Source organism: Lynx canadensis, chromosome B4, assembly GCF_007474595.2.
Source record: "Lynx canadensis isolate LIC74 chromosome B4, mLynCan4.pri.v2, whole genome shotgun sequence".
In the NCBI taxonomy this organism is placed as follows: Eukaryota; Metazoa; Chordata; class Mammalia; order Carnivora; family Felidae; genus Lynx; species Lynx canadensis.
Genome location: NC_044309.1, coordinates 134,448,527 through 134,470,782, shown reverse-complemented (window position 1 = coordinate 134,470,782; position 22,256 = coordinate 134,448,527). Strand labels below are relative to the sequence as shown.

The following is a 22,256-nucleotide window of genomic DNA, read 5'->3' as shown; positions in this document are numbered from 1 at the left end:
CGAAGTCAGATGCCCAACCAACTGAGCCACCCAGGCACCCCTAGATATCATTTTCAATGGACACATAATATTCCATTATATGGATGTACCATGATTTATGAAATTCTCTCTCACTATTGGAAATTTAGTGATGGGCTGGTCCATCCTTTCACTAACATAAACAATGCTGTGAAAAACAACTGAGTATTCTACTTGATATTTCTTTTTAAACATTTTTTTAAGTTTATTTATTTATTTTGAGAGAGAGTTTGAGCAGGGAAGGGGCAGAGAGAGAGGAAGAGAGAGAAAATCCCAAGCAGGCTCTGTGTTGCCAGCAAAGATCCCAATGAGGGGCTTGAACTCATGAACCATGAGATTATGACCTGAGCCAAAACCAAGAGTCCAACTGCTTAACCAACTGAGCCACCCAGGTGCCCCTCAACTTGATATTTTTAACATATTTTCAGGCCTAGCAAACAGCGCAATAAGTAATTTCTAGAGGGGGAGGGGAGAAAGGCAGGAAGCCTTTTCTACCCTACATTCAAGGTTTGTTTAAAAATGCAGCCCATCGGGTATCTGAGTGGCTCAGTAGGTTGAGCCTCTGACTTCAGCTCAGGTCATGATCTCACAGCTTCTGAGTTCAAGCCCCCATCTGGCTCTGGATCCTCTGTCTCCCTCTCTCTCTGCCCCTCCCCAGCTCATGTGCATGCTCTCTCTCAATAAATAAACATTAAAAAAAAAAATTACAATGCAGCCCAATGTCAACCAAATTATTGGGGAATTAGCTCTAATTCTACTTCTTCTTTGGTCCATCTAATCAAGAGTTGACTCAGCCTCCCCCTAAGACTGCCCTTCCACAGGGCAACACTACGTCAGACACCTTTAATCACATACCTGAGTCTACCTTCCTATTCTGACTTCGGTTTTCGGGTGCCACTTTGCTTGGCGAGTCTTCAAGGTTTAATTCCTGGAAGATGGTGAATGGCTCTGAGAAGATGAGGCAGGGGGAAGAGAAGCCTCATACCCAGGAGGTTGGATTGCCACAGATTTGCCAGACCCAGCTCTAATTCCAGCAGGTGAAACTTCATATCCTGGAGGTGGGGCTTGATTTCCAGCCCCTGGGTTTTCACTTCCAGTCGGTAAGGTTTCGTTTCCAGCTGGGAGGGCTCCATATCCCACAGGCAGGGCTCTGTATGCTCCTGGTGGGGCTCCAGATCCCACAGGTGGGGGTCCGTATCCTGCTGGTGGGGGTCCGTATCCCCATGGCAGGTGTCCATATTCCACCTGTGGGGGTCCATATCCTGCCTGTGGGGATCCATAGACAACAAATGGGTATGCTGAGTAGGAAAAAAAATCAGTTACTCATTTTTTAGAGTGGACAAGGAATAGGTAAGAAGAAGAAAGACAAAAAAACTATGCTGAAACAAACTGACACAGGATGAGAACTCAGGCAGAGTAATGCTAAAGCCAGATCCTTCACCAGGTGAAGGCTTTATCATTTCCTGTTGTGGAGGGATTCAAATTAACATGAAAATATCCCTACAGTTATATCTCTACATTACTTACACTTGTGCTCAGATACATATTTTACTTAATAAATTTTATTTGATTATGAAGAAAGTAATACATGCTCAATGAGGAATATGTATTTGGAAAATAGAGAAAAGATGAAATTTAAAAATTACTTATAATTCCACTATCAAAGACAAAAACTTAGTATTTTGGTATATTTCTTTGTAGGATCTGTTAATGTTTTTTATACAATCACAATCATAACAACCATACAACTTTTTATCTGGCTCTTTTTACTTGGCATTATAAAAAAGTCTTTACATTATTAACACTTCATAAATTAAAAGCTGAACAACATTTTATCACATGGATAGGTGCTATGTAATTCCCCTGTTCTAGAAGAGTGCGTCGTTTCCAACTTTCTGATTCATATTACAATAATCATGGGTTGTATTTATTTCCTTGGCTACAGTCCCAAAGTGGTTTAATGAGTCAATGAATGGACAACTGTCGAGTTATTTTGCTGTAATCCATTTTTATGTTTGAGCTAATTAGAAAAAACTTTAAAAGAACTGTCTTAAAGATGCTCAAAGACTAAAGGAGAATGTGAAGAAAGTCAAGAAAATGATGTATGCACCAAACAGAAATATCAGTAGAAGTGGAAAACTTAACAAGAAACCAAAGCAAAATTCTGGAGCTGAATAGTATGATAGCTGAAAAGAATTCACTAGAGGGGTTCAAATTCAGATTTGAGTAGGCAGATGAATGAATCTGTTAACGTGAAAATAGAACAACAGAAACAGCAGAGATTGAGAAACAGCCAGAAAAAATATTGAAGAAGAGTGAACAGAGCTGAAGGACCTGTGGGACTCCATCAAGCAGACCAACATACACGCTGTGGAAGTCCCAGAAGGAGGAGAGAGAGAAAGGGAGAGAGTAAGTATCTAAAGAAATGATGACTGTGCACTTCCCAAACTGGATGAAAAACATGAATATAAACATCCAGGAAGCTCAATGAGCTTCAAGTCAGATGAACTCATACAGATCCAACCGAGATGCATTCTAATTAAACTTCCAAAAACCAAAGATAAAGAGAGAATCGTGAAATCAGCAAGAGAAAAGTGAATCACCCAGATACAAAGGATCCTCAATAAGACAATTAGCAGGTTGCTCATCAGAAACTTTGGAGGCCAGAAATAAACTGTCAAACAAGAGTCCTCTATTTGCCCAAACTCCTTCAAGAGTAAGGGAGAATGAAGATGTTTCCAGATAAACAAAAGCTGAAGGAGTTCATTACCACCAGACTGGCCCTGCAAGAAGTGCCTCAGGGAGTCCTGCAGGGTGACCTGAAAGCACACCAGACAGAAATTTGAAGCCATATGAAGAAATGAAGATCTCAGTAAAGGTAAATCACTGGACAATTATAAAAGCTAATATTACTGTTAACAATGGCTTATAATTCCATTTTTTGTTTTCTACATAATGCAAGAGACTAATGCATTTAAAAGAATTATTAGATTATGTTTTCAGGCATACAACATATAAACACGTCATTCTGTGACATCAGTTAGCATACAAAACAAAAAGCCAACAGACATGCATGTCATGCTCCAAGGAGAACCCAAGGAAGGGCCGCGTTCGGGGGCCCATCGGCAGCCTGTTAGGAAACCCTTTGTGGCCCACCAGTAGGCTGTGGACCACATTTGAGAATCACTGTGGACAGGCACACCTGTTAGAGGGTACAGAGCATAAAGCTGGAGTCCTCAGTGAGGTTGAAGGGCATGGCATAAGCATGATGGCTATACGTGTGTGAAGCTGGAAGGGGGAAGTGGGCCAGAGCACACATTTTCTGCTCAGGCTATATGCAGGAAGGGACTGCTCCCACTAATGGAAGTTGCCCAGCTATACTCTGTATGTGTACGTTACAGTTAAAAGTAAGCCTGAAACTGAAGCCCAGTCACTTGCTGACATGCCACTGGGTTTCAGTCTAGAAACAAAGTCATGGACTTCACCATTTTCCAATTTCCTAAACCTCTGCTGTTTCTCCTACAGCAGAGTTGGAAGCAAACTAGCAGTGAAAGGATCTTTGAGCCCCTGGCATACTTTTCCACCTACCAACAAGAACTTCCCTGCCATACCTTACCTGGACAAGGCATCTGTTGCGTGCACATCATGTTCCCCTGCCCAGTAACTACAAGCAGTCCTGGAGGGCTGAACCAGTAACTTGCACTTCCAAGTGGAACTCCTCTGGCAGCTGAGAAGACAAGTTTGGCAAAATAGAGACTCTAATTTGTTCAATGCAGATGTACAGCAGCTACCAACCAATTAATAGGGTATTAACCATCATCTTACACAAGTGTCCAACAATGCTCCCAGGATATAAGATAAAACACATACACCTCCCTTTTCCTGAACTATATGCTTTTTGAGGGCAGAGACTGTGTCTTATTTGCCTGTGCTTATTCAGGGCCTAAGATAGCACCTACCATAATAAATATTCAGAAAAAATTTCCAACTGAGGCTTCGATCAAGTTGGCAAGATACATCTATTAAAAACCAACGTAATGGCAACGTGATACAGAAGAAAGCACTTCTGTTTGTCTCCCTCTGCATCTCTCTCATAAAGATCCTTGCGATGGCATCTGGGGCCCACCTGGATAATCCAGGGTAATAGCCTCAAGCCCCTTAAATGAATTACACCTGCAAAGATTCTTTTTACAAACAAGGGAACATTCACAGATTCTGAGGACTAGGCAAGGATATATCTTTGGGAGCTCTTATCAGTCTACTACACTAATTTCTGGCATCTAGCATCTGACCACAAGTAATAACACTGCTTCCAGGCCTGGCCCATGCAAGCTTTCCAGGTGAAACATTTGTTCTATTTCCCTCTCTGCTGGCTAGCCAGAGAGGCTGTGGAAGCCATGTGTTAAAAATGGCATAGACCCTATTACCCTGAGTCCCTGAAGAGTTATGTAGAACACAGCCCCCTTTTATCCCTGCTGATTGACCTTTATATAAGCAGTAATATCTATTGTCTTAAGCTATTGATAATTTGGGGTTTATCTGTTTCAATAACTAGCATTATCTTAACTAATTCATTCTAAATCTAAACTTATCTAAATCTAACTCTAAAGTTATCTAAATCTAAATCTAAACTTATCTAAATCTAAAGTTATCCTCCTTTTCAATATCCTATTAGTATCCTTCCCAGAAATATTATTTTACTAACTTATATGTTTGCGTATTTCTTTTTCTTTTTAATGTTTATTTATTTTTAGAGAGAGAGACAGAATGCGAGGGGGTGGGGAAGAAAAAGGGGCAGAAAAAGATGGAGACACAGAATCCGAAGCAGGTTCCAGGCTCTGGGCTGTCAGCACAACTAACAAGCCATGAGATCATGACCTGAGCCGAAGTCCCATGCCTAACCAGCTGAGCCACCCAGGCACCCCGTTTGTGTATTTCTTTTTTTTTTTTTTAACGTTTATTTATTTTTGGGACAGAGAGAGAGACAGAGCATGAATGGGGGAGGGGCAGAGAGAGAGGGAGACACAGAATCGGAAGCAGGCTCCAGGCTCTGAGCCATCAGCCCAGAGCCTGACGCAGGGCTGGAACTCACAAACCGCGAGATCGTGACCTGAGCTGAAGTCGGACGCTTAACCGACTGAGCCACCCAGGCGGCCTCCGTTTGTGTATTTCTTATATGACTCTCACTAGACTGTAAATTTAACAAAGGCGGGGGACTATGTATGTCTTGTTCACTATTGTGTTCTCAATCATCTCAATCATACCATAGTGTTTGGTATACAATAAGGGTCAAAGAGTCAAACCATAAAGTATGATGGGTAGTTAATTCCAAAGGCCTCATGGAAGCCCATCTCACAATCCCTGACTCTTGCTGGGAAAGCAGGGGTAGGTTCCCACACCTAAGCCATGATATAATCAGACCCAGAGTCGGTTCAGACATTTGGTCAAGTTCACCTAAGTTGCCTAAACCCTTTCCAAGAGGCTATGTAACTGCTAGAACTCTGTACCTAGCTTTGCAAGCCAAGAAGCATATCTTAATAAGAGCACTAAGAAGTTTCCCTCAAGTTGCCCAATCCTTAGCCCATAATCCTAAAAATAAGCTCTCTCTACTGTGAGGCGAAAAATAAGGGCAAATTCAGGACCCAGTATGCAATTATTCTAAGTTTTCCAGACATCTGTAGCAAAGAAGAACTGGACTTCCAAGTATCCCCTGCCTCTGGGTTCCACATGGCCATACTCTGTGAGCCAGGACACCTTGTTATCCAACGTCAGGCTTTAGATGCTGTCTGCCTTCTGGACAGTGAAGAGCTGTTGGCTGGGTTCAGTATGTGAACTCCTGGTCTTCATATCTTGCACTGTATCATTAAAGGTAATATTAAACATTTTCTTACTCTTCAATTTCCTGTATATGGCTTCTCCACCACCTGTCTTTAGCATTTCTGTCTTGCTAAGACCACCACAAACTCAAATTTCCACATGCAATGCACACTTTTCAGTCTTCATTTTATCAAACATCTCTGCAGCAGCTGACAGATGACCACTCAGGAATGCTTGAAATTTCTCTTTCTTGACTTCTGGGATAATAAACTCGATTCTCCTCCTACCTCAGTCAGCCCCACGCTACCCATCCCTTCGATGTTGAGGACCTTGGAATACCATCCTTTATTCACTGAATAAGCCTTTCACTCACATGGCTCCAGAGATGACCTGTGTGCTGAGGATCTCCAAATGAGTCTCTAGATACAGTTCATCTTTGTGGTTCTGAGCTGCTGGTCCGCTGGCCTCTAGCATTCCAGTGTACCTCACTTCAATATGATCCAGAGGTTAAGGGTATAGGATCAAAAGAGCACAGCATCACTTACATACGATACTTATACAGTATTTCTGCCAAAATGTAGGACCTGCATCTAAGCATGAAGAAACAGATAAACCCAAATCTACAAAACAATAAGCCTGTATTCTTTTAAAAATGTTAATGTTGGGGCGCCTGGGTAGCTCAGCAGGTTAAGGGTCTAGCTGTGCTTCAGGTCGTGATCTCATGGTTCATGAGTCTGAGCCCTGCGTCAGGCTCTGCGCTGACAGTGTGACAGTGCAGAGCCTGCTTAGGATTCTCTCTCTCCCTCTCTCTGCCCGTCCCCTACTCACTCTCACTGTCTGTCTCTCACAATAAATAAATAAGCTTTTTAAATAAATAAAACTGTCAATGTCAAGAAAGACAAAGAAAGGCTGAGTCCAGACTAAAAGAGACTAAAGAAATAGGACAATTAAATTCAGTGTGTGATCTGGGATTAGATCCTGGATTGGAAAAATAAACAGTGCGCCATAAGAATTAGGAAGAGTGATAGGTTAATCATTTGAATTTGAATACAAACCAAATATTAAGTAATAGCATTGTTTCAGTGTTAAATTTTCTGAATTTGATAAGTAGACTTAGGGTAGATAAAAGAATACCCTTGCTCTTAGCAGATACACACTTGAATACTTAGGAATGAATGAAATGAATTTTGTAACTTACTCCCAAATAGTTCAGTAAAAACAAAAACAAACGAAGAGTAAGATAAAGCAAATGTGGGAAAATGTTAATGATGGGTGAATCTAGATGAAGGGTCCATGAGAGTCCATTGTAAATTCTTGCAACTTTTCTAAATACAATTTTTTTTTTTTAGTAAAAAGTTTAAAAAGAGAGTGAGAGTATGTTTAGGGTCCAGATTCTAGCTCTATCAGTTTCTACTTGTATAGCCTTGGGAAACTGTAGAACCATCACTGACTCAGTTTCCCCAGTTATCAACTGGGGACAATGATTGTACCTACAGCCTAAGTTTTTGTGAGGATTAAAAAAATTGACACATGTAAAGGGCTTGGAACGCTGCCCACTGTATGGTAAGCATTCAATAAATGTTAGTATTATTATATCTAAAATTGAACTCGTTTCCTCTCCAACTTAGATGGTCTCTTATATTCTTTTCAACGTTTATTTATTTTTGGGACAGAGAGAGACAGAGCATGAATGGGGGAGGGGCAGAGAGAGAGGGAGACACAGAATCGGAAACAGGCTCCAGGCTCTGAGCCATCAGCCCAGAGCCCGACGCGGGGCTCGAACTCACGGACCGCGAGATCGTGACCTGGCTGAAGTCGGACGCTTAACCGACTGCGCCACCCAGGAGCCCCGGTCTCTTATATTCTTAACCGTGGTTTATAGTATCATGATCCAGTCAGTCTTCTGAGCTAGAAAATTCATTCCACCCTCTGGTGTGTCCCCGGCACTTTGCCCATGCCTCTGTTTTGGAATATTTGCATGTGTCTGTCTCTTCTAGATTGTGTTCATCTCAACTAGATTGGAGTTAGGGTGGAGGCAAGGGAGAAAGAGAAAGCATTCCAGATACAGCAAATTCCAGGGCACCTGGCTGGCTCAGTCAGTAGAGCACGTGACTCTCGATCTTAGGATCATGAGTTCGAGCCCCATATTGGGTGTAGAGTTTACTTAAAAAATAAAATTAAACAAACAAATTAATAAAGTTATTCAGGTAGAGCAAATAGCATGAAGGCTCGGAGATGAGAGAACAGGGCACAAAGAAGTCCAGCTGGACTGGAGTACAAAAGCTGAGAGAGTAGGGGCATGAAATGAGACTAGATTGAATAAAAATATATCACAAAAAAGATTATTTGTATTCAAAGTCTGAAAGAGTTCTCTGGTACATCTGTTAGATCAGTGCTGTAGGGCTGGATAGTACCTCTTCCCTCTTCTCATGGAAGACGGGGATTAAACCTAACAGAAGCAAAGGCAAAGCCAGAGAGGAAAAAAGACAAAAGGCGTGACAAAGGAACAAGAACTCAGGCAACTGGGGATTCCTGATCTGAAAATGAGAGTACTCAATGATGTATGAGACCAACATTTAAAAGGACAAAAGAGGGGCACCTGGGTGGCTCAGTCAGTTAAGCGTCCGACTCTTGGTTTCAGCTCAGGTCGTGATCTCACAGCTTTGTTGGTTCGAGCCCCACATTGAGCTCTGCACAGACAGAGTGGAGCCTACTTGGGATTTTCCCTCTTTCCCTCTCTCTCTGCCCCTCCCCTTCTCACGCTGTCTCTATCTCTCTCAAAATAAATTAGTAAGCTTTAAAAAAATACATTAAAAAAACATTTAAAAATGGACAAAAGATTATCAGGTATAATTAGTGGTTCAAGTGTCTGAGTACAAACTTCTGCTAGCCTGCAAACTCCTTTAAGACAACGAGGGACTGAATAATCTTGTTCCCAGCATGTAGTATGGTACTTGTGCCATAGTAGGAAGGCTCAGAAAATGCCTGCTGCATACGTGTGCAACTACCAACTGCCTGACGTAGAGACCAAAGTCGTGGCTGGGTAGCCGTCCTACTTCAATTCCACAGGCCTCAAAACCCCAAAGTGTTTAGTGTCTTTATTAGCATTGCTCACCAGCAGAGGCAGCTTTCACCATCAGCTGGGCAAATTCGATGGCACCTCCTTTTCTGAAGGCTAATTTAAAAGTAGCCTGTCCTTCCCAGCCACCTGGGGGAAGAAATGGCACACTAAGATGCTGGCACCACTGGTCAGAGAAGGACAGCCCCAGACAGAGAGAGAAGCACTACCCAACAGAGCAGTGCAGCTTTCTTTGAATTCCAGCATGAGCCAAGTCTGAATCTTAAACCTTCTGGAAGCTTTTGAGGGAAAAAAATACACTTCTGAGGGGGAACACTCACCATCCGGAGCTGCCTGAATAGTCCCTTTAATGTAGTTGGCAGCAAAGACCGGTTGTTCAACGGTGCAGTTACTCATCAGATCAAATGGCATCATGAAAGAAAACATGGGATCACTGACTAAGTGTGAAGTCACGAAGATCACCTAGGAGAGGAAAGAAACTTCGGAGAAGGCATGCAGCTTGTCCACGGACTGAGACATATTAGACCAATTCTAAGGTCGAGGCTGTTTGACATTCCGGCCTAACTGAGAAACATCACCCGTGTTCTTCCATATTCTCCAACATGGAAAATCATAAAATGCCAACTTTGAAAGTCAATGTTAACTCTCTCTCCATTTGAAGGAAAACAAATGTAGCGGTAATAGGTCAAGGTAGAAGTAGAATTACCCGGTATGAAGTGAGAAACAGTGTCCCCCTCTTTGTACCACTGAAGAGACTGGATCTCTCTGGTTGCTGTGGGAAGGAGAGGTCCACATCCTGAGACTGCATCAAGACACTGCAGAGAAGAAAGGGCAGACACCACATGATTTAGAAGTTATATGAAACGACGCACATAAAGTTCTTAGCACAATTCCAAGCCCAGAGTAAGCACTCAATGTTAGCTGCTGCCGCTACTATCACTATTGTATTGAAATAGAAAGGAATTTAGATCTTATTCTCTGACTTTTCACACTTACTCCTCTCCCTCTTTACCACTGGATTCTTTCTTCTTATCAAGCGTACCTTCTTCTTAATGTTTATTAAGAATAACAAATAGGGGCGTCTGGGTGGCTCAGTCGGTTAAGCATCCGACTTCAGCTCATGTCATTATCTCACCGCTTGTGAGTTCGAGCCCCGCGTCAGGCTCTGTGCTGACAGCTCAGAGCCTGGAGCCTGCTTCTGGTTCTGTGTCTCCCTCTCTCTGCCCCTCCCTTGCTTGCGCTCTGTCTCTTTCTCTCTCTCAAAAATAAACGTTAAAAATTTTTTAAGGAATAATAATAAAAAATGTATTAAAAATAATAAATAATAATAATAATTCTTATTCTTCATATGCAAGAAGTATAAAGCACTGTGCTAATGGAAATGTTTCTTTGACTCTCATAGAAATGGCAAGACACACAGAGTACTCCAGATTCCTCTGACATGTTATTCCCTCTGCCTTTTGTGTTCTCCCCTCACTCTTAACCTGAGAAACTTGGACTCATCCTATTCCCACTCATAGAATCCTATTGGGTTTCTTTTCTTTCTTAGTAATTATTATAATATGTATGTATGTTTATGTGTTCAATGTCTTAACTAATGATCCTGCCTTTGCACTGTGGCCCTAGCAAACAGTGGGTGCTATTAAATATTTATTGAAAGAATGAATGAGTGAAAACATGAATAAACATAATAATGCAAGCAGTAATATCACATACATCACGTTAATGGCACAAAAATGTCATAGCAATTTAGTGGAAGGAGGGATTAGCTTTGGTTGAAATGACTAAGAATGACTTTATAGAAAGGTTGAAGTTGATTCTTTCTAAGTTTATTTGTTTATTTTGAGAGAGAGAGAGAGAGTGCGCATGCATGAGCAAATTGGGGAGGGACAGAAAGAGAGAGGGAGAGAGAATCCCAAGCAGGCTCCACTCTCAGCACAGAACCCAATAGCCCCACATTAACCAATAGAACACGTTAAATTAACCGTGAGATCATGACCTGAGCCGAAATCAAGAGTCAGATGCTTAACCAACTGACCCACCGAGGCACCCCTGATTCTTAAGAGAAGAGTAGTGTTTCAGTAGGCAGAGGTGAGGGTAGGGGATGATCCAGATGGGGAGCAAACAGCATGAACGGAGGTGCAAGAGCAGCATTAATGGAGGTATGCGGTGGAAAGCAAATTGCACACTTGGGAGCAGCCCACCTGTGTGGATTCATCAAAGCAGCATGGAGGTGAAGGTGGGAAGAATAGTGAGATATAGCTCGAAAGCTATGCTGGAACCAGAGCCTGGAGATATCACTTAATAGGCAAGGAGAATCAATCAAGGAGGTGGTGGTTTACTAGAGGTTAAGAAATCCTAAGGGGCACCTGACTAGTTCAGTCAGTAGAGCAGGCAGCTCTTGATCTCAGGGTAATGAGTTCGAGCCCCACACTGGGTGTGGAGATTACTTTAAAAAAAAAAAAAAAGAGGGGCACCTGGGTGACTCAGTCAGTTGAGTGCCCAACTTCAGATCAGGTCATGATCTCACGGTTTGTGGGTTCGAGCCCTGCACTGGACTCTGTGCTGACAGCTCAGAGCCTGGAGCCTGCTTGGGATTCTGTGTCTTCCTCTCTCTGTCCCTTTCCCACGCACGCTCTGTATCTCTCTCTCTCAAAAATAAATAAACATTAAAAATTAAAAAAAAAAAAAAAGAATCCCTAAAATAGTCCTGATGTAAGGTAATAAGAATTGGAACTAGGGTGGTGGTATGCTGATAAAAAGGGCTTTTTAAGACAATGAAAATATGATGTCAGCAAAAATAGGGAACTCCAAAAGTCAGTCCAGAAGTTTGGAATCTAATCAAAACCTTATAACAACTAAGAGAATGTTTAGTCAAGAAAAAATAGTTGAGTCTGATAACAGAGCTTTGTGACACTTACCCCAGTACCATCTTCCAATCCCCAGCTTGGCAATAGCCTTAAAAACAACCCACATTCCTGGTGTAAGTACTGAACACCAAAGGGAGCAGAACAGACCTTATTCTCAAAGAACTCTTGTTTTAAAACTTTTCTGGTGGCTTCCTGAAGGGCAGGCTCCAATGGTGTGTGCCTAATTCAGAACTCTCCCAGGACTGAGGTGACTACTCAGGGTCCATTTGTCAAAAACATTTCAAGGTAAATGTATTAGTTGCTGCTGTCTGGGGCAAAGGATGACATTTAGTGCAAACAAACTGAAAAGTTAGGGAGGAAAGAAAGGCTAGAGAATGAGATACTTTGGGGAATAAAGGCTTTGAATAGCTCTGACGTATTCATGGGAAACTAGAAAGTCACATGCATGTCTTCCGAGGCCTGGGTTCATGCTCAGATGAGAACTGAGAAGGTCCGAAACTTTTACCTCTGGATGACAATGAGGCTCTGTTCAAGTAGGAAGTGAAAGCTAAGACAGAGCTGTAAACTGCCTGGCTGAGTGATAAAGACATGCTCCAAACACACAGGCAGAGCCCATCTACAAAGGCTGGAATTTTTTATTTATTTATTTTTTGGTTCCAGATATATAAGAAAGTTGTCAAATCACTAGTTGGCCACTAAGTTAATATAAAAGAGACTTCAGTGGCTGCATGTGACAAAGACTATAAGCTTTACAAATTTTATAATTTAGAAAAGTCACTAAACAAACAAAAAATAAGTATAGCAAGCAGCAACAATGTACCCTGAGGAAGAGAGAAAATCTGATTTCCAGAGTTGCCATATTATAATCTTCAAAATGTCTAGTTTACAAAAATTTTTTAACATTTTATTTTTTGAGAGATAGAGAGCATGAGCAGGGGAGGGGCAGAGAGAGAGGGAGACACAAAATCAGAAGCAGGCTCCAGGCTCTGAGCTGTCAGCACGGAGCCTGATGTGGGACTCGAACCCATGAACATGAGATTGTGACCTGAGCCAAAGTTGGACACTCAACTGACTAAGCCACCCAGGCACCCCAAAATGTCTAGTTTTCCACAACAACAACAACAACATCATGAGGCATGCAACAAGAAAGTATGGCCCATATGTTCTTCTGTAAACAGAAAATGAAATTAATAGAAAACTGCCCTTGAGGAAGCCCGCACATTGGATTAACTACACAAAGACTTTTTTTTTTTTTAAAGGAAACCTACCCCCATTGTGGGACTCAAACTCATGACTCCAAGATCAAGAGTTGCATGCTCTACCTACTGAGCCAGCCAGGGGCCCCATTAGACAAAGATTTTAAAGAAACTATTTTAAACATGTTTAAAGAGTTAAAAGAAACCATGTCTAAATAACCAAAGGAAATAATGAGAGCAATGTCTCAAAAAGTAGAATATCAATAAAGAGATAGAAATTAGAAAACTGAACCAAATAGAAATTCTGAAGTTGGAAACTACAGTAAGTAAAACAAAAAATTCAGTAGTGGTGGGTTTAATGGCAGATTTCAGCAGGCAGAAGAAAGGATCAGTGAATCTGAAGATAGGTCCATTGAGAATAACAGTCACTACCTAAGTAACAGAAAGAAAAAAAGAATGAAGCAAAATGAACAGAGTCTTAACAGACCTGTGGGACAAAATCAAGCATACAACCATATGCATAATGAGACTGCAAAAAGGAGAGGGGAGAATAAAAGGGGGCATAAAGAAAATTTGAACAAATAATGGCCATAATCTCCCCCAGTTTAATGAGAGACATGAATCTACACATCCAGGCTCTACAAACTCCAAGTAGGATTAACTCCAAGAGATCCACACCAAGACACATAATCAAACTGCTGAAAGCCAAATACAGAGACTCTTGAAAGCAGCAAGAGAAAATCATCATCATGCACAAGGAATCCTTAATAAGACAAATAGCTGACTTCTCATCAAAAACTATGGAGGCAGGAGTAGTAGGATGACATATGCAAAGTGCTTAAAGGAAAAAAATCTGTCAACCAAGAATTCTATATCTGGCAAAACCATCCTTCAAAAATTAAGGAGAAATTAAAACATTACCAAGTAAACATAAACCAAGAGTTCATCCCTAGTAGGTCTGAACTATAAGAAATGCTAAAGGAAGTCCTTCAGCCTGAAATAATAAGACACTAGGCAGTAAATCAAACCCATACAAAGAAACAAAGAACATTGGTAAAGATAACTACATAGGTAAACATAAAAGTCTGTATTGATGTATTTTTGGCTTGGAACTCTTCATTTCTTCCTATATGAATTAAAAGGCAATTGCAATAAATCTATGGTGATGCATACACAATGTATAAAGATGTAATTTGGGACAATAACAGTATAAGAGGACAGAGTTATATAGGAACAAAATTTGTTCATAGAATTAAAACAAAATTGTATTAATTTGACCTAGATTGTTATAAATTAAGATGTTAAATGTAATCTTCAGGGCAACCACAAAGAAAATAACTAAAATATATACAGTAAAAGAAATGAGGAGGGAATCAAGATAGTATGTTAGGAAATATCTATTAAACACAAAGGGATGGGGCGCCTGGGTGGCGCAGTCGGTTAAGCGTCCGACTTCAGCCAGGTCACGATCTCGCGGTCCGTGAGTTCGAGCCCCGCGTCGGGCTCTGGGCTGATGGCTCAGAGCCTGGAGCCTGTTTCCGATTCTGTGTCTCCCTCTCTCTCTGCCCCTCCCCCGTTCATGCTCTGTCTCTCTCTGTCCCAAAAATAAATAAACGTTGAAAAAAAAAATTAAAAAAATAAATAAACACAAAGGGAGGCATTAATGGAGGAATTGAGATATAGAAAATAAAGAGCAAAAGAGCAGAAGTTAAGTCCTTCCTTATCAATAATCACATTAAGTGTAAATGAATTAAACTCTCCAATTAAAAGTCAGAGATCGGCAAAATATATATTTTTGAAAACATGATGCCACTATATACTGTCTACAAAAGACTTACTTGAGATCCAAAGACACAAACAGGTTTAAAGTGAAAGGATGTAAAAAAAGATATTCCATCAAACAGTAGCCAAAAGAGAGCTTCAGGGGTTATACCAATTTCAGAAAAAATAGACTTTAAAACAAAAATTACTACAAAACAATGTTATATCATGATAAAAGGACCAATCATCAAAAACATATTACAAATATAAACATGAATGCATCTAATAAAAGTCAACTAGACCTAACATATAAGGACACTTCACCCACAAAGTACAATACACACTCTTCTCAAATACACATGGCACAGTCTATAAGACAGACCACATATTAGGCAACAAAACAAGTCCTACTAATTTTATGAAGATTGCAATCATACAGTATCTTTTCTTTTTTTTTTTAATTTTTTTTTCAACGTTTTATTTATTTTTGGGACAGAGAGAGACAGAGCATGAACGGGGGAGGGGCAGAGAGACAGGGAGACACAGAATCGGAAACAGGCTCCAGGCTCTGAGCCATCAGCCCAGAGCCCGATGCGGGGCTCGAACTCCCGGACCGCGAGATCGTGACCTGGCTGAAGTCGGACGCTTAACCGACTGCGCCACCCAGGCGCCCCCATACAGTATCTTTTCTGATCAAAATGGAATGAAATTAGAAATAATAACAGACAAATTACCAAAAATGTGAAAATTAAACAAAATGCTCTTAAATAACTAATGGGTCAACAAAGAAATCACAAGTGAAATTTGAAAACAGAATTGAATTACTAGAAATTAGAAATTTTGAGATGAATAAAAATGAAAATACATATACCAAACTTTTGAGATGTAACAAAAGTAGTGCTTAAGAGGAAAATTTATGCTTTTAACGCCTGCAAGTTTTAAAAAAGAGAGATCTCTGGGCACCTGAGTGGCTCAGTCGGTTAAGCATCTGACTTCAGCTCAGGTCATGATCTCAGGGTCCGTGAGTTTGAGCCCCATGTAGGGCTCTGTGCTGTGCTGCCATCACAGAACCTGAATCCTGCTTCAGATTCTATGTATCCCCTTCTCTCTACCCCTCCCCTGCTCGTGCTCTGTGTCTCTCTGTCTCTCAAGAAATGGATAAATGTTAAATAGAGAGAGAGAGACATCTCAGGGCACCCGGGTGACTTAGTTGGTTAAGCACCTGATTCTTGATCTCAGCTCAGGTCTTGATTTTAGGGTCATGAGTTCAAGCCCCAAACTGGGCTCTGCATTGGACATGAAGCTTACTTTAAAAAGAGAGAGAGAGAGAGAGAGAGAGAGAGAGAGAGAGATCTCAAATCAATAATCTAATTTTCCACACAAGGGAACCAGAAAAAACAAGACCAAACTAAACCCAAAGCTAGCAGAAGGAAATAAATAATAAAGATTACAGAGAGAGAGGGAGAGAGAGAATCCCAAGCAAGCTCTGCACTGTCAGAACAGAGCCTGATGCAGGGCTTGAGTTCATGAACTGTGAGATCATGATCTGAGCCAAAACCAAGAGTCGGATGCTCAACCAACTGAGCCACCCAGGGGCCCACCCCTAGAATTTTTAATATTTTTTAAAGTACTTTTTTTTTTGAGAGAGAGAGAGAGCAGGAGTGGAGAAGGGCAGAGGGGGAAAGAGGGAGAGAGAGAGAGAGAGAGAGAGAGAGAGAGAGAGAGAGAATCTTAAGCAGGCTCCGTACTCAACATGGCGCCCAACAAGGGGCTCAATCATACAACCCTGGGATCATGACCTAACCCAAAGTCAAGAGTCAGATGCTCAACTGACTGAGCCACCCAGGTTCCCCTTAAAATACATTTTAATCTTTTAAAAAAAGTCTATGTCCTAAGTGCCACAATTGCACTTTAAGGAACATATCCCCGAGAAACATTTTGACAGGTAGGCAGAGATTAGTTTTCAAAAATGTTCATGAAGCAATGTTTATGGCAATGACAAATTACTACACCCTGAACATCCCGAATAGAGGCTTGAGCAAAGATTCATGCATATTGGAATACCAGTCATTGAAAATAATGATGTAGATATTGATACTGGAGAGTATTCCCAATATATTGGTAAATGAGGAAAACAAATTACAAAGCAGTCTTGAGTGTGGGGGAGTTGCATATATTTCCATGGAGGAAAGTGCAGAAAGACACATACCAAAATGTAAAAAGCACTAGATGTTGGAGTCTGGGGCGATTTAAATTTTTTTCCAATTTTTCTACAATAAACACATATGGTACTATCTGTACAAGTTTTAGAATATTGGTTAAAAAAAGAAAACTCAATGTCTTCCCTATTTACCAGTAGAGTCCTATCTGTACAATTATGAATTCTCAGCTGGGATTTAAAAATCTCCACAGAACACAGCCAGTGTGATGAGTTTCTCAAATATGTATTATGAATAGGCAAGAGAAGTCAAAAAACAACCAATCTTCTCCTTCTCAACCTATTTCTTTAAAGTAGTTTCTATCAACACCAAAAGAACCCCAAATAATCCACTTAAAAATGGGCAGGGGAACTGAGTAGACATTTCAACAAAGAAGACCTACAGATGGCCAACAGACCATGAAAAGATGCTCAACATCACTCATCATCAGGGAAATACAAATCAAAACCGCAACAAGATATCACCTTACACCTGTCAGAATGGCTAAAATCAAAAAGACGAGAAATATTGGAGAGGATGTGGAGAAAAAAGAACCCCCGTGCACTGTCGGTGGGAATGTAAATTGGTACAGCTACTATGGAAAACAGTATGGAAATTCCTCAAAAAATTAAAACGAGAAAAAAATTAAAAAGAGAAATACCATGTGATCCAATGACTCCTCTATTGGGCATTTACTTAAAGAAAATGAAAACGCTGATTTGAAAAGATACACGCACCCCTATGTTTATTGCAGCATTATGTACAATAGTCAAGATATGGAAGCAACCTAAGTGTTCACTTGCACTTAGATAAGGCAGATGTGGTATGTACACACACACACACACACACACACACACACACACCCCAGAATATTATGCAGCCGTAAAAAAGGATGGGATCTTGCCATTTGCAACAACATGGATGGACCTCGATATTACACTAAGTGGAATAAATCAAACTGAGAAAGACAGATACCATATCATTTCACTCACACATGGAATCTAAAAAAAGAAAAACAAATGAATAAACCAACAAAAAGCAGATTCAGACTTATAAATACAGAGAACAAATGATGGTTGTCAGTGGGACGGGGGTGGGTAAAATCGGGGAAGGGGAGTGGCAGATACAGCCTTCCAGTTATGGAATGAATAAGTCACAGGAATATAAAGGCACAGCATAGGGAACAGTCAGTGACGTTGTCATAATAGCACTGTGTGGTGACACTTCTGGTGAGCATAGCATAACTTACAGAGAGATCTATTCACTATGTTGTACACCTGAAACTAACGTTAATTGTGTGTCAACTACACTCAAATTTTAAAAATAATAATAAAATAAAAATAGAGGAATACAGCATTTCTACACAGGAAGCGGGCGCCCCCACAGGGTGGGGCATCTCTGATGAAGAGAAAGCCCAGAAGCTGTCCTTTTCCTCTCTGTGGGATCGCTGGAGTTGAGCAGTTCAAACCCCAATCAAAGGTCTTCCACATGCAGGGACCACATGATTGTAAGCAAATTCCTTCTCTTTCTTTCAGTTTCCCCACCTGTGAAATAAGGGGATCCTCACTGTAGATAGAGCAGTTAGAAGTATAAAGCTCTTTTTTTTTTTAATTTTTTTTAACGTTTTATTTATTTTTGAGACAGAGAGACAGAGCATGAATGGGGGAGGGGCAGAGAGAGAGGGAGACACAGAATCGGAAGCAGGCTCCAGGCTCTGAGCGGTCAGCACAGAGCCCGACGCGGGGTTCGAACTCACAGACCGTGAGATCATGACCTGAGCTGAAGTCGGCCGCTTAATCGACTGAGCCACCCAGGCGCCCCTGGAAGTATAAAGCTCTTAACCAGTGGAGACGATTACGTGCTCAAGAGCACAGAACGGACCCCATAAAGATCATTCGAAGGACCACAGGATCAGCGTGTGTGTTGTAATTTTTTAGAAACAAGCTTCACGCCCCGCCTCCAACGCGCGCAGGGAAACACAAACCCGTAGCTGAAGGAGAGGACGCCGACACCCCAGATCAGAAGTGGCCCCAAGGGCACAGAGCCGCCGGCACCCAGGCGGGTGTGCAGGGGACCGGCGGTCAGGGCGGTGGCCGACGCTCTCCTACTACACAACTACGCACAGCGGCACAGCACAGGTCCTTCCGGAGCCGGGGAAGACGCACGGCCTCCGCCGCCCGTGGGAACCCGGCAAGAACACTTTCCCGGGGGAGGAAGCAGAGGAAAAAGATCCATCCGGACATCGGCTTTCGGGGCTGTCTTGGTGGATCTTCCCGACAAAGGCTCAGTCTCGCCGCCACGCGCGAGCGAAGGGAAACGGGGACAAGTGGGGGCGGAGGCGGCAGCTGGGGAGGACCGCACCGGAGTCTGGAGAGCCGGGCGGGAGGAACCGACGAGAGGGGCCGCGTGGAGCGGAGGCCTTAGGCGGGAAGGCGAGCGAGCGGCGGGCCCCGCAGGCCCCGCGCACGGCCACGGGCGCGGCCCGGCGAGCGTCCTTCTCCCCAGACGGCTCTTCTTTCCGTCCCGATCTTTATTTACAGGGAAGTACGAGCCATCAGCTCCCCGTCGGGGCGTAAAGAAAGGGGGCTTCGGCGAGCGCCCCCCACCCCCGATGGCGCGGGATCCTTCAGAGGGATCCACACCGCCGCCCCTTCCGCGTCCGCGCCCCCGGGAGTAGGGGCGGGGCGCACCCAAGGCCCCCCTGTCGCCGTCACCCCACAGAGGTTTGTGCTCCCAACGACGCCCCGGAGGAACGGCGCGACACCCCACCACTGCCAGTGCCCTCCCGCCTTTCTTCTGGGACGACGCGCGCCTCGCACGGCGCACCCGCCCTTTACCTCAGCGAGGCCACGGGCTCCAGCCTCTGCCCACTCTGTGCGCCGGAAAGCCCGCGGGGTCTCGAGCGCCCCAGTGGAGGGGGCGGGGCTCAGCCAGCCGAGGCCGGAAAAGGCGGGAAAGGCCCTGATTGGCTAAGAGTTTCCAAGCCGCCAGTTCCACCCGTCGTCGGTCTATCCCCGGCTCTGACAGCACCCCTCCCCACCAGCTTCCCCTCGGGCACCTGTCGCTGGAAGGAATGAAAGCCCCGCAGCGGTTCTCGGTGTGGCTCTGATTCACCGCCATCTTGCCCCAGGCGCCCTTCTGTCGCCCCTCAGATGGAAAGGGGCGGGGCCTGTGCCAAGCCGGGGGGCGGGGCTTTGAAGGGGAGGTGCGCCAAACCGGGGGGCGGGGCTTTGAAGGGGAGGACGGAGATTATGGCACAAAGACAAGGGTGGGGGGGGTTGAGTGGGTGAAGGGGCTGGTCACGTGAGGGGCGGTGGTCAGAGAACCAGGTGTGGTGCCGCCTGGGACTCCAGCTGGTGGGGGGGAGGGGGAATTGACCCCGCCCCAGAGTGCGGGGGTGTTGAGTGGTAGGTGAGTGGGTTCCTGGATCCACACCTACCCTCTTGGCCACAGCATGGTAGCTGGTTGCTGGGCTGCCCTCGGGAATGGATTGAATGGGTCAGGAATCAGAAGCAGGATTTTCCTGCGTGCCCCCCTGGCCTGGGTCAGAAGGCTAATGCATTTTGGAGAAAGGATCCAGAAAGATTTCTCGCTTCTCCTAAAGGCAAGCAGAACAACTTTTCCCCACCAGAGAAAGCCTGGAATCTGAGCTGGTTTCTTGTGAGGTTAGCATCCAGGAAAGGGTGAATGAACTGCGTCGGGGGGAGTCTGAGCCGGTTCCAAGATAGAGAGAACCTTTGGCATCCATCATACCAGCCCTGCCTTCTCCAAAGGGTGAGAGTGAGGATCCGGTGGGATACAGCATACTGGAATTGCTCTGAAGACTAAAATGTCGTACATCTTCTTGTTTCTTTTAGACTTCACAAAATAGCACCAAAGGGCTTCAAGCAAAGGGATGGTAACGTCTGGATTACCGTATTTCATCAAGTTTAAGATGCTGTCAGTTATAAGATGAACCATTTTTAAACGTACCACGGAGGGGAAAAAAGTTGCCAAATAAAGACGTCATCAGTTATAAGCTGATTTTTTAAAAGTAATCTCTACACCCAACACGGGGCTTGAACTCATGCCCTGGGGATCGAAAGTTGCATGCTGTACTGCCTGAGCCAGCCAGGTGCCCTAAGCTGATTTTTATTTATTTTTTTTTTATTTATTTAAAAGTTTTTTAAAATGTTTATTTGTTTTTGAGACAGAGAGAGAGAGACAGAGCTCGAGAGGGGAAGGGCCAGAGAGAGAGGGAGACACAGAATCTGAAGCAGGCTCCGAGCTGTCAGCACAGAGCCTGATGCGAGGCTCAAACTCACAAACCGTGAGATCATACCTGAGCCCTGAGCTGAAGTCGGATGCTCAACTGACTGAGCCACCCAGGCACCCCTTAAAAGTTTTTTTTTTAAGGTTTATTCATCTTTCAGAGACAGAAACAGAGTGTGAGTGGGGGAGGGGCAAAGAGAGAGAGGGAGACAGAATCTGAAGCAGGCTACAGGCTCTGTGCTGATACAGAGCCTGATGCCGGGCTCAAACTCGAGAACTACCAGATCATGACCTGAGCTGAAGTCAGCTGCTCAACTGACTGAGCCACCCAGGTGCACCCCCATGATTTTTTTTTTTTAACCTAAGACTGTTGGAACAAACTAAAAACAATAGGAATGGTGTGAAGCTATAGAAAGACCACTGAGATAGAGCCCCCGTCTTGCACTGGTAACTAAGTGTGCAACTTTGGGCATCAACCATGCTCTCTAGACTTCTGTTTCCATATCTGTATGAAAGAATGGGACTAAAAGAACTGTTTTCCCTTAGCTGTGATATTTTAAGTTTGCAAAACTACTCTGTCGCTCAAATCTTCCCACCTCTCCATCTTGATGTGGCAATTGCCCTCTGGTTCTGGTCCTCATCATTTTACCTGAATGACTCCCCCCCCCTGCCCCACCGTTCTTCTATACCTTGCATTCACCCTACAGAATACCGAGGCTCCAAACACAATTGCGTATGGTCATCACATTCAAATTCAGAAAAATAGCGTGTGGTGTTGTTTGCTGGCTGCAGAAGAGACCAGGAACCTCAAAGAGAGGAAGTTTGGTTTAAGTTTGGAAAACACAAGAGAGAAGCTAGTGCTTAAAATTTAAATTCTTTAAAAAAAATTTTTTTTAATGTTTGTTTTTGAGAGAGAGAGAGAGAGACAGAGCGTGAGTGGGGTTAGGGTTAGGGTTAGAGGGAAACACAGAATCCAGAGCAGGCTCCAGGCTCTGAGCTGTCAGCACAGAGCCCGACGCAGGGCTTGAACTCGCAAACCGTGAATCATGACCTGAGCTGAAGCCGG

The 22,256-nt window shown here is 43.3% G+C and overlaps 1 protein-coding gene across 1 annotated transcript; it reads right to left on the bottom strand.

Annotated features, from left to right (window-relative positions):
• Window positions 1-939: 939 nt before the first annotated feature.
• WBP2NL (WBP2 N-terminal like) lies at window positions 940-20,059 on the bottom strand. Its single transcript, XM_030321083.1, has 6 exons — window positions 19,998-20,059; window positions 9,621-9,729; window positions 9,235-9,376; window positions 8,951-9,043; window positions 3,635-3,745; window positions 940-1,316 (listed from the first exon to the last, which is right to left on the bottom strand). The coding sequence occupies exons 1-6, from the start codon at window positions 20,057-20,059 to the stop codon at window positions 940-942; spliced, it is 894 nt and encodes a 297-aa protein (XP_030176943.1).
• Between the last annotated feature and the right edge of the window lie 2,197 nt (window positions 20,060-22,256).

Coding starts and splice junctions, on each gene's coding strand:
- WBP2NL (XM_030321083.1), bottom strand. CDS start 20,059: ATGGCGGTGAATCAGAGCCACACCGAGAACCGCTGCGGGGCTTTCATT. Junction 3,746..8,950: donor GGTGAAAGCTGCCTCTGCTG/GTGAGCAATGCT, acceptor TTGTCTTCTCAG/CTGCCAGAGGAGTTCCACTT. Junction 1,317..3,634: donor GCAACAGATGCCTTGTCCAG/GTAAGGTATGGC, acceptor TTTCCTACTCAG/CATACCCATTTGTTGTCTAT.